Source organism: Solea solea, chromosome 14, assembly GCF_958295425.1.
Source record: "Solea solea chromosome 14, fSolSol10.1, whole genome shotgun sequence".
Classification (NCBI taxonomy): domain Eukaryota; kingdom Metazoa; phylum Chordata; class Actinopteri; order Pleuronectiformes; family Soleidae; genus Solea; species Solea solea.
Window position 1 is genome coordinate 26200522 of NC_081147.1, and position 12243 is coordinate 26212764.

The following is a 12243-nucleotide window of genomic DNA, read 5'->3' on the forward strand; positions in this document are numbered from 1 at the left end:
TAATAACACACTTTTTTACCAGCAACGTCTACTTGTTTTGGAAATTGATCATTTTATGGGAAAAGAGAGCGCGCGGCATCAGCAGCAGCAGCGGCGGCAGCACAGTGGGAGTATAGAGCACGGTGTGATGTGAATACTCTTAAAAACCACAACAGCAGGGGAAACACAGCTGAGGGGCCACGGAGGCATTGAAAGAGCTCCAAACTGCCACTTTCACCAAAGGCACCAAACTCCAGTGAAAACAATGCAAAACAAAACACCCACTCGTCCAGTGAAGGACAATCTCCACTCTGAAACATCCACACACACACACACACACACTTGTGTTAACATGTAACTAATATCGAGAGTCAACAAGAGGACGTGATGTGTGAAGATGCAATATCACACTTCCTGTGTCCACTCAAAGCAAACTCAGAGTGTGTGTGTGTGTGTGTGTGTGTTTCGGCTCTCACCTGGTGTGTGTGTGGTGTACTTTGAACTCTGAGGAAAGTGGATGGATTTGAGTCACACGCAGGGCGGCGGCCTTTTGATTTGGCTCATCTGTATCGCCTCAAAACAATAACATCAGATTATTACCCCCAAAATTACCCCCAGGATTGCCATCATCTGGAACTTCACTGGTACAAACATATAAACAGTTGTCTTGAATGAGACAGAAGACGCCTTTTAATTGACCTTAAGTATGAGTGAATGCATAAAAGGCTTTATTTTCAACATAATTCACATTGTGAAGAGGGAAAATAAAAGTAGGAAGTTAGTTAATCCTACTTTTATTAGTTAATCCCACCTCTTCTCTACTCTCTACAGAGTTTTTTCCATTTGCTAGAAAATGCATAAAAAAAAATACCGAAATGGTGTCGAGAGTGGGACAGTTTAGGAAGCTGTGAATAAACTCCGCTCTTCCCGGTTGCCGGAGATTTTCTTGCTATATATTTTGTATCCTCGTCATGTGACTTAGAATGAACGACACTCTCAGTGTGACAGAAGAAACTGTGGTGCTTGTTTCCACTCACTGCCTCTGCACGGCACGGTTAACTTGTGTTTCCACTCGCATAAAGAATCTGGTACCAGGCAGTTTTTTTAGTCCCAGCGAGCTGAGGCGACACCATGCCGGCCACTGATTGGTCAGTGATGTATAAAGTGCTAGAGTTAAAGTTTGAGGATTCAAAAATTGACTTCAGTAGAAGTTGAAGTGCTTTTGAGCGCCACACTTAAGTGGAAGTACTACTACTTAAGTATTGCATTTTAAAATGTACTACTCAAGCACTGAAAGTAAAAGTACTGTGTTATGTAGTTATGTAGTAACCTTGATATGTTTCTTCAAATTCAAAGATCTTTGGGGAGGCGGAGGATGAACGCTCTTTCATCCTGTAAGTAGTGCGAGGGGTGGTCTCCTCCCCCAGCACCACCATCACTCTGGTGTTTCTGGAGTGAGAAGCTTCTGGAGAGACAGCTTCATCAAACCTGGTGACATCTACAGATCCAGAGAGTCTGTGCTCCGGTCGTGGAGGAAGAAGTGGACAGATATTTTGAATGAATTGATTCTCGTGATTCAGTTACACTGAAAACAACGAGTATTTTGTGGTGGAAAAAAACAACCTTACAGCCTGATATTCTCCCTTTTTTACATCAAATTTAAAAAAACTCAGAGTTGCCCTCATACTTTTCTAGATTTAATCACTAATAATATTGTTGGACTTATACTGTATATATACAAACGTACACTACATGCACACTTTATGTTTTACATTTTCTGGATCTGTAGAAGTTTACCTGCTTACATGCCCGTAGTCTGGATGAAACATGGATGGTCTCATGATGGGTGTGTCTAATCCTGCATACATATACCAACGTCTGTTCAAATTCAATGAGTTTTGACAGAGTTAGGATTTCTTGTCAATTGGGAATTTCTTTAAAAATGTCGATTTGAAGAAGTTTCACACTAATCTGTGGAACACCTTCTGAAAACTATATTTTTTGTTAGAAAGTTTTTACAGTAGTACCAACAAAAATATTTAACTTTCCCCTTAAATTATATCTCCAATCTCTATTTAAAAAACACGTTGTTCATTTTGCTTTGTATGAGATTTGTGCTTCTGGAAACTTTTAAGAACGTCAGTTATGGATTATCATTATGGCTCTTTATTTATTTACAACATGCTCGTGTATATTAAGACTTCCCTCTGCACAACACAACACCACAGATATAAGTTGAGGAAAATGTGAGCATTTCCATTTAAAAAAAAAAAATAAATATTGCTGAGATAAATTTGTGATTTCTGTAAATCTACACACTCACAGTTTACACCATCGAGCATTTTGTGTGTTTATAAAATCAGATATGTCATCTCGGTACATCCCGCCTCATATTTTCCACCTGATCTTCCTTTGCAGTCGAGAACAGGTCGAACTTTCAGAATCAGTGGCAAGCGTCCTCAGAATAATAAACAGCCGTCTGACGGCTCGGAAAATCGCGTCACAGCAATATCCTGTTTTTTAAAAGAAGTAACGATATAGTGTTCTGGCCAAAACCAGACTTCCGCTGTGTATCACCAATAATCAGCAAGAGCATCTTTTTCCCTGAACACCATCAGAACACGTCGGTTACAAAGTGTGAGAGTGAAGTGAGAGTGACTTTTACTGACTCACACGTTTACAGTAGCTGGATTCTGGTTGAGTCGCCGTTGACTTAGTCATATGACTTTCACTGTCTGTCTGTCTGTCTGTCTGTCTGTCCATCACTGCTGTGTCTGTGCTTTGCAGCAAACACAAAGTGTTTCTGAAAATATCTCTGAGACTTTTCAGAACCAGAGTCAGCGCAAGGTTTCCATGAAGAGACGAGACGTGAAAGTGCGTGAGAGTCCACTGTGTTCGTGTCATTGAAGTTCAGCACAAACACTTGAGGTGAAACAGATTTATTTGTAATGTGCAAAGATAAAACATCTTAAAATATTTATTTACAAACCAAAAAGAAAGTTGCTGTAAAAAGTGTCCACACAGAAACGTAGAAAACAAACAGACAAACAGACAAAAGTTCAGTAAAGATTTGTCTTCTTCATGATCCTCAAGAACTCCTGCTCGTTCACCTCCCCGTCTCCGTCACGGTCGGCCTCGTCGATCATTTCCTGTCGAGCATCAGAGACGCGACTTTAAGTGGAGTTAGAACAAATAACATGTTCTTGAATCAGAACAGACTGAAGCTTCTACTGTGGACAAGGGGAGATTCAATGGGCTTGTAATGTGCAGCTTCACCACTAGATGCCACCAAATCCAACCCACTGAAGCTTCAAGAGTTTTCCCCACACGGTCAAACTCAAAGTGAAGGTACCAACACGACTGTACTAACAGAACATGAGATTTAGAAGAAAATCCATTTTCTAAATGATACATTTGAAATTTTTCTCTGCTGCTACTGTGAGTAATTATGCTTAAATAAAGCCTGTGATTTTAAAAGTGAAATTACATTTAAAACTGTTTTATGACACATTCTGTTTATTATTCAGAAAATTAAAAGGTCAAATTTCTTACTAAGCACACATTTCTCATCAGGTTCATATTTCATGTTAAATCTATATATTTGACCCATTTGTGTTGCATTGTTCCCATTCATGTTATTGTAATTCTGAAGGCGTAAATGTCAGTGAGACACACACACACACACCTGTAACTCCTCGTCTGTGAGGTTCTCCCCCAGCTCTTTGGCCACTCGCTTCAGGTTTTTGAAGGAGATTTTTCCCGTGCCGTCGTCGTCAAACAGCCGAAAAGCTTTCATTATTTCCTCTTTGGAGTCTTTTTCACTCTGTTGACACAAAGACAGACAAAATTAACCAAACACAGACAGAACAAATCACCATTATTACCACACACACTGCATTATACATTTAGTTAGAGGAACTGAAAATGTAAAAAGCACAATATTTGCATTTGTATTGTAGGAATATTAAATCATTTATCACCATTTTGTCTGTAGAAAATATTTGGTAACTTAAACTCAATGGATTTCCCTTAAATGTTCAGCTCCATAGTTTGACATGAACAGAAGTGATTTAACTGTTCTTTCATCATGTTGGTGAATATAACCTGTTAATAATGCCGTCTCACTATTGATTTATTTTGAAGTGCCACAAGGAGGAGCCTGCGTCTTTCTGGTCATTACATTGAATTTAAACTTTCACATCCTCACATGAGAAGCATGCGTCTACTGAATATGACACTGGTTTGAATCGTTGTAAAAAAGATCAGATGTTCAGAGAATAAAATGCAGTTACACCACCTTTTTCTGGAGTTTTCACACACACTGTCACACTCACCATTTTCACCGTCATCATACTGAGGAAGTCACTGAAGTCTATCGTTCCAGAACCTTCTTTATCGATGTCTGCGATCATCTTCTTGATCTCTTCTTTCTTTGGCTCAAACCCGAGAGCTCTCATGGCAACCTGTGGCATGGACGCAGATGATTGCAATTATGTGAACACTCACATCAAATTTACATTAAACATTAAAGAAAATGCAGAAAATGTTTGAGGTTGGACCCTAAGATGTTTATTTCTCTCCCATTAGGGCAGCAACTAACAATTATTTTCATAATCGAGCAATTGTTTGGTCCACACAATGTCAGAACATGTGGATTAATGTTCCTCAGACCTGTCAATGATGTTCTCAGGTCTTGTATTTGTCCACAAACCAAAAGTATTTCACTTGTAATCATTTCTTTGTTCTCCATAGCAAAGAGACTCGAAAATATCCAGAAAATCACAGAACTTGTTTTAATTCTTTGTATTAAATAATTGATGAATCAAGTAAACAACACATCAGGACAGAATCTGGTGTGTGGAGCGGACAAGAACTACTACACAACTGACAAAGTATTGAATGGTTTGTACATTTAATTGGTTATTTAGTTCACTTATTTATTATTCCTGCAGATCTTAGTGCACATGTGCATGTTGAGGTTAAAGCTGTGAAAGGATGGATGGATGGATGAATGGATGGATGGATGAATGGATGGATGGATGGACATCAGAACTCACCTTGAGCTCCTTCACGTCTATTGTCCCAGTGCCGTCAGTGTCAAACAGATCAAACGCCTCCTTGACCTCTTGTTTGTGCTCCTCGGTGAGTTCCACTTTAGCCGCAGTCTTTCTCCTGTGGCTGGTGGAAGGAGCTGCTTTACGGAAACTCGAAGCCTGAAAAACAAAGTTTTTAGACAACTGTCACCCAGCCATGCTAGCTCACGTTAGCCTCCATGCTACTCCACGAGACCGAACAAAACTCCGCTTTCCACGCTAAAAGCAACGGATCGTCATCGTCCACCACAGAGTGTTCATGCGTACAAATCACAGCAGACATTTGAAATAAAAGCTTTTACCATTTAATTTCACTGTTGGAGCAGAAAAGCGTCGCTGTGGTGTGTGTTTGTTACACGGACGTCAACAAACCGGAGCAGCGACGGCGGTTACTCTCTGTCTGATGACGCGGCGGCGAACCAATAGGAACAACGGGAGCAGTGTGACGCGGGCGTGTCAGCCAATCATGGAGCAGAAGGGGGCGGGACGTGGCGGTGGCCGCCAATACGCGCGATCGTTTCTCTGTCTCCCAGCAACCAGAAGACCCCGCGCATGCGCAGCGTGTAACGTTTGGACCGTGAACACAGAGGGAACACACACACACACACAGAGAGAAATGATATGTTGAAAAAAGAAGGTAAAAACGTCATTTTATTTATGGATTTATGAAGATATTGTGGCGGGAAACTCAGCTAGGCTGTTTTCAGTCATATATAATCTGTAAATATAGTAATGTAGAGTGAATACAGCCTGTTAGCTTGACTTGCTAAAGCCTGTTGAGCTTAATCTTCCTTTGCTGCTGTATTTGTCTCGTGTTACAAGTTTAACTTTAATGACTATTATATAACGAGTCTTTGCGTGGCAGCCATGTTGTCATATTTTAGCAGGAAACGTGATAGTTTTCATACAACTAGTTGTTCTGTTCAGTTGTGAATTAGCATGCACTTTGAAGCTAAATGGTACGCAGCCGTCAATCATTTGATTATTGACACCTGTCACGTGACCTGACTGTGACCTGACATAAACAAAGACCCTTCAGACAAACAAGTGAACGTTAGAGACAAAAATAAACTATTATGAACCGTAGCTTTTGCATTAAGTGAGGAAATATCAAACATGGACGTGGTAAACAACGCACAATTAGGTATTTAAGTTCTGGAAGTTTGGATATATTCCAAATGAGAAACTTTATTTATAGGGAATTTATTTGCAGCCCCAATCAGAAAACATGCTCGTTAGCTGTCGTTAGCTGTCGTTAGCTGTCACACTGTCCTGACCTGCACGAGCTGATCAGACTCAGCTTTAATGTTCTCAGAAATGTCTGAATTAACAATTTCCAGGTCTTTATTTTCTTTGTTTCATAGATCATGAGGATAAAAGGAACCATTTGTTAATCTTTTAGACTCATTTCAAATATCCCTGCATACTTGTTTACTGTATCACTCTCCATATTATCCCCTAATATGGAGAGTGATATCTAAATAGTCCTGTTTATGTTATATTGCCTATGGTGCTGTATCAGTTGCACTGTTAAACAGTGTAAGATACCTGTTTACCTCTCTGAAGCATAAAGAAGCAGAGTTGACATTTGATGAATGATTTCAAACATTAGGCAAAATAATGTGCTTCTTTTCATTTAATGATAAAATGATTACTAAATGGTAAAAAGTGAACAACTCTCATTCTTTTTAAAAATGTAGGCACCTTCAGTGATGTTGGGATGTTCAGTTGTAAACCTGCGCCAGCATGTGGGACTGCAGAAGCTCTCAGCATTGGCAGGAATCACACATTCCTCTTTGGGTCCAAACAAAAAGTACAAATTCATCCAAGATGACACGAGCGGGGAGTCGGCCCTTGTGTGTTCGTGTGTTCGCGTCCTCCAGAACCTGGAGCTGACCTGTGCCGTGGGTCAGCTGGTTTATGAGACTCTTCACGCCCACCAAACAGTCTATAACTCAGGATCAGGATGCCTGCTGTTTCTGGCGGGAGCATGGAGCCGTGCCGCTCTGGAGTGCCTTCACAGAGGAATATCTGTATCACACATCATCTCAGCTATGTCTGAAGGTATTGATGTATGCGTAGGTGTTTGCAGGAAGTCCAGCATCTCGATCGAAGGTCTTGGCGAGGTGCAGCCAGAGAACAGCGCTGCCACAGTTCCTCACGGCATTCCACAAGCATCTAATGCACGGTATGGTGACCAGGTTCTGAACGCTGGTGGACAAAGGAAAATAAAGCTCAGCAGACATTTTTGTGAGAGCAGATGTAAAACCGCATCAGCAGCATCACAACGTAAACTTATTAACGTCGCACACATTGCTGAGGGTTTGACACACGGCTGTGTTGATGCCATGAATCTGGTCTTAGAAGTGAATCAGATGCAATCGAACTGTGACGTGTTTGACATCACTAAAGTAGTGACGTGTGTTCTTCCGGGTTTACCAGAGGGTCATGCTTGTGTTTTAGCGGGCTGCGTTGTTCTTCTGTCTGCTGAACAACTTTCAGTCGTCCATCGTTTACAACAGCAGCTCTTAAAGGTCGCTCTTATTCGCGGAGATTTGTCACATGCTTTCCGCCATCTTGGCTTCAGTAGGCCGACGGGAGTGCAGCGTGTGAGTGACCACTCGGCTTTGGAAAGTTCTGGCAGAGAGGACGAGTGGATGGCTCACGTCCTGGCACTTGTGCTGAACCTGGAAGTAAACCTGATACTAGTGAGTGGGCTCGCCAGTGAGAAAGTGATTCAACGCTGTTGTGCGCATCACATACTTGTGGTGGAGAAAGTGAAGGCTTCCGCTTTGAGCGCCTTCGCAGCTGCAACGGGAGGCGTTCCAGTGACTTATGCCACACAGTTGAGTCAGCACTGTGTCGGCACTGGAGTCAAGGTCGCCATGTGGAGGGAGCTCGGCGGCACTGGGAGGAAGTCTTCAGCAGCTGTGAGTATTTCCACCAGTGGGAACTGCAGTTTAGTCACAGTGATCCTCACTAGCTGTGTCCAGAGTAAGCTGCAGGTGCTGGAGGATCAGTTCTGGGCCTGTGCTTATCGTTTACACCACGCACTGAAGGACAGAGTCGTCCTTCCAGGTGCTGGAGTGACAGAAATGCTTTGTGTTCACCGCCTTCAGAACCAGGCAGCCAGGCTCTGCACTGAGAGGACGGGTGATTCCACACAACCATCTGAAGCAGAGAAATCATCTAATCCTTACAGGAGCGCAGTGCTGCACCTCATGGCCGACGCTTTGATTGATTATATATCCACTGTCATGGTGAACAGTGGAAGATTTTCCAAAATCAGAGCCAGGAGCGTAGTGAACCAACACGTGCAGGACTGTAACGGACATTCAGACGGTGCCGCTACGTTCTCAAAGCTTTTCTCAGAGGGCGATCATGAAGGTGGCTCATTTTCTGACGGAGCACCTGATCTAAATCTAAAAATCTATGATAATCTGAGTGTGAAGCAGGAAGCATGGAGGAAAGCCTTAGACCTGGTTTCCCTGGTCTTACAGACTGATGCAGAGATCATCACAGGAGTGGAGTCACAGGAAAACCTCATGCTGTTATAATCTTCACGTGGCATTTTGTTTTTTCTTGTTCTCAAATAAATTGGATTTAGGAAAAGTTAGGTGTTTTTATGACTGGTTAAACTGAAGGTTTATATTCAAATGTACGGACATTGTAGTAGTTTCCTTTTCACCACATGGGGGTGACAAACAATCACATGACAACATTTGTGTGTCTTCTGAATGAAGCTACATTATAGGATGCAAAATAAAAACCGAGATGCAAAATGATTTTGTTTCCAGATCTGATTTATTCTCAGGATTTATACTCATATCTACAAGGTCACACCTTTAACCTTTAACCCTGATATTTTGAGTAATGATTTAATATTGTCTGACACCTCTGTGAGTGTGTATGTTTTTCTGCTTCCCAGCAGGCCTGACTCATCTGTCACTAGATGTACATGATAGCGTATGCACCTTGTTTCATGCTCACTTAAGTCTGGGAAAACAAACTCTGAGTCCAAAACCACAATTAAATTTCCGTCTCCTGGGTCACATCAGGAATTTAGTGGTGCCAGTATATGTTTTAGTCTCGGTACACTTCCCTAATGATATTTGCCAGTGGTGTGTTTGTGTCCACAGCTTTCTCTGCTCAACACTTGAACGCCGACTCTGCTTCCATGTCAACCACGGTGGTTTTATGACTGGCTCTGTCGCAGTGTGAATAACTGAGGGGAACAGAACGCCTCCAGACAGGTTGGGAAGTTATTTTAGGTATTTGAATTTGGGTTATTTCCCCTTCCTACATGGTCATTAAAAGATGACGGGAATATTGAAGACCAAGTAAAGTGATAAAAATATCTGTTCTGACTCACCTTTGTGTTTAAAATTAGGCTTCAAATCATGTGAAATTCCGCATTATTTTGGGGACCAAAGCACCTGAAGGTCACTGTCTGTCAGCGTTTGTCCAGAATATAAAGGATCAAACCATTCGTTCAACAAACATGTAGAGAAACGACATTTTAACCCTTTCTGTCGCAGTTTAACACACACAGACGTCTCCGCGAGCTAACAAACCAAAGACCGCAGTGGACGATTAACCACCGATAAACTCGATAGAAACTACTTTTAGTCCTGACTTCTTTCTCTTCACATGCCACAATTTTCTAACTTTACATTTAAAAGTTGGTCCATTGTTGGAATTTAGGTTTTCCTCCCTATATCATTTGACAAATGTCAACTACCTCGGAAAAAATTGAAAAATAACCCTGAAACCATGATTCACAGCGAAAGAGCCACGCTCTCCGCTGTCTTTGCACAATTTGTTTCCTATTGTATTGTGTCGCATTTACAAGGTGTCGATGTGAGATCTTCCATTTCCTCTGTGATCAGCGATAGTCTCACTCGTGTGTGTTGAATAGAAACCTCACAGTGGCTTCACCGTGGTGGCTTCACCGTGGTGGCTTCACCGTGGTGCCATCACAGTCGGCGGCCTCTGAGGCCGGGAGAGGGCGAGGTGTGATGTAACACGAGCAACGTTTAGGAGCAAATTAGGATAGTTTGTGACACATGTGAGAGTTCAGACGGAGTTCACGTTTAACTGTCCTCCCGTTACAACAGAGGAAACTTTAAACCGATGCATTCACACATTTATACGTCATGCTTCATATAGACTGAAGTTAAAACAGCTTATTTTTTAATTATGAAAGACCAAACAAGCTTAAAATAGGTTCTCAATTCATTAAATGTATCCTAAATTGACCAAAAGTATCCTTGTTATCATACTATGGAGGTACAGTATATGCCATGTTTAACATCTAAACAACAGCCAAAATGATATTGATGTTGGCAAAGCTTATAGAAGGTTTTACTGACACTCACAGGTAAACGTCACCTGTTTGTCAGCTACTTAAAGAAAGTGAGCAAAGTGAGACAGGTGTCGGAGTAGAATGTGTCAGCGGAGTTTATTTTTAGAAAGAAACCACTGGTCAACCATAAATCATGTTCTGCTTACCTCAGTCACCGGCACACGCCATCGATGCTTGTGGGTTAGTGTGGCTGAAACTCACACAGAGCAGAAACACTGTCAGTCTCAATATATTTGTGAATCATCATCATTTCAACTGTGTTTAGAACATTTCAGAATGAGAACAGGGAAATCAGAATCCAAACCCCGAAGCAAAGGCACGCCATATTATGGCTCACTCCTAAATGCTATGTAAATTATTTTCTTACAAAAACGTAATCTTACAGATTAAATAACATCATGGAGAACAGAGAAGCCCAACAGTTCACACAATGAACAAGCACGAGGCATCAGTGGAGAGAAAAAAACTCCTTTAACAGAACCAGACGAGATAATAGCCTCGAAACTGGATCTGGATCCTGCAACCTGCAAGATGAGGACACAGAGAGAGCGAGAGGAAAGAAAGGAAAAACACAAACTCAGAGAAAGAGAAAGAACAAGGGTAACTGAACTGAACTGTGAATTTCTCTGTGAGATGAATAAAGTATCTATCTATCTATCTATCTATCTATCTATCTATCTATCTAATGACATACAATAAAGTTAGTATTATGGAGGTAATAATAGACCTAAGAAGAAACAATAAAACTATAAAAAAAGATAAAAACATCATGGCCCATTAAAGGCTCTGAGGCTGACGATGCTTATTATATTCACTCATGCATACCTGTGTGGAATGTGACGACTCAATATCAGTGTAATAGAAAAGGCCTTGACTCACGTTCTCTGTTTAGTCCACTGGCTGTTGTGTCTCTTTAAATAAAGAGCAATTCCCTTTGCGTTGTTATGGAGACTGTATTTGTTAGCGTTATCAATATCTATATCTAAAAAGTTTAATTTTACTTTATCAAAACTGAGACTGCATCTCAATGTGGAAAAGATTTCCCACTTTCAAGAGGCGTGACCAACCATGTAGATCAGAATGCCCCTGTAGAACCCATGGGACCAGTGATCCGGATGATGTGCTTTTAGTTTTCCGGCAGCGATGGTTATCTCGTAATGACGTCTAACGGCTTTTGCTTAAAATAGAAGAAAAAGCCAAATCTAAAGACCGCTGTGCTTCAGTGGCAGCCATGTTGGATGTGTACAGCCATCACTGCTCTGTCGTCATCGCGGTAACCCCGCCTCTGTCACGCCAGAGATTTGGGATTGATTCTGAAGTTGGCGCTCGCCAGACGTCTGACTGGACTCAACGGGGTTCACCGGGGTTCACCGGGGCTAGTCCGCCATTATTCTTCATTACCTTCATTCCTGTGCAAAGCAGCGCCGTGAGGAATCTTAAAGTAACAATGTCTGGAGTCAAATGTGTTTAGAATGTCATATTTGAAAATGAACATATCGATATTTGGTGTAACTGGATCTCAGTAATTACATACAGTAATACAGTAATACAGTAATACGTGCAGCAAGTAATGAGTGAAAGTCGTGTGTCTTGGTGGAAATGAATCTTAATGGAGACAGAATGTATCCCAACATCTCAGTCCTTCCTGTTGTTCACTCCCTCCTTACAACTGTTCGTGTCTCCAGCCTGAGTCACTCCAACAGTGTGGCTGCATGTCAGATTTTTCACTGACCTGTTTTGAAGAGGGGCGGAGGGGGTGTCACTAATGTGACATCAGCCAGCAGACCAACTTTCTGATGTGGTCAC

At 41.6% G+C, this 12243-nt stretch overlaps 3 protein-coding genes across 3 annotated transcripts in view; 2 read left to right on the plus strand and 1 right to left on the minus strand.

Annotated features, from left to right (window-relative positions):
- The window catches only part of adad1 (adenosine deaminase domain containing 1 (testis-specific)), a 36924-nt gene extending 35420 nt beyond the window's left edge, over positions 1-1504 (plus strand). The window contains exon 14 of the mRNA XM_058649039.1: positions 1336-1504. Within this exon, the coding sequence (XP_058505022.1) occupies positions 1336-1381 (46 nt within the window). The 3' untranslated portion in view covers positions 1382-1504. The remainder of the gene's footprint in view (positions 1-1335) is intronic.
- A 1398-nt stretch (positions 1505-2902) lies between these two features.
- Positions 2903-5491, minus strand: cetn4 (centrin 4). The gene is made up of 5 exons (XM_058650639.1): positions 5375-5491; positions 5037-5192; positions 4314-4442; positions 3665-3802; positions 2903-3128 (listed from the first exon to the last, which is right to left on the minus strand). The coding sequence occupies exons 1-5, from the start codon at positions 5375-5377 to the stop codon at positions 3039-3041; spliced, it is 516 nt and encodes a 171-aa protein (XP_058506622.1). The 5' UTR covers positions 5378-5491; the 3' UTR covers positions 2903-3038.
- Positions 5492-5588: 97 nt separating this feature from the next.
- Positions 5589-8857, plus strand: bbs12 (Bardet-Biedl syndrome 12). Its single transcript, XM_058650638.1, has 2 exons — positions 5589-5709; positions 6773-8857. Exon 2 carries the CDS (start codon positions 6785-6787, stop codon positions 8627-8629), a length of 1845 nt encoding a protein of 614 aa, XP_058506621.1. The 5' UTR covers positions 5589-5709; positions 6773-6784; the 3' UTR covers positions 8630-8857.
- Positions 8858-12243: the final 3386 nt, after the last annotated feature.

Coding starts and splice junctions, on each gene's coding strand:
- cetn4 (XM_058650639.1), bottom strand. Junction 4,443..5,036: donor TAGACGTGAAGGAGCTCAAG/GTGAGTTCTGAT, acceptor TCCATGCCACAG/GTTGCCATGAGAGCTCTCGG. Junction 3,803..4,313: donor GTATGATGACGGTGAAAATG/GTGAGTGTGACA, acceptor TTGTGTCAACAG/AGTGAAAAAGACTCCAAAGA.
- bbs12 (XM_058650638.1), top strand. CDS start 6,785: ATGTTGGGATGTTCAGTTGTAAACCTGCGCCAGCATGTGGGACTGCAG.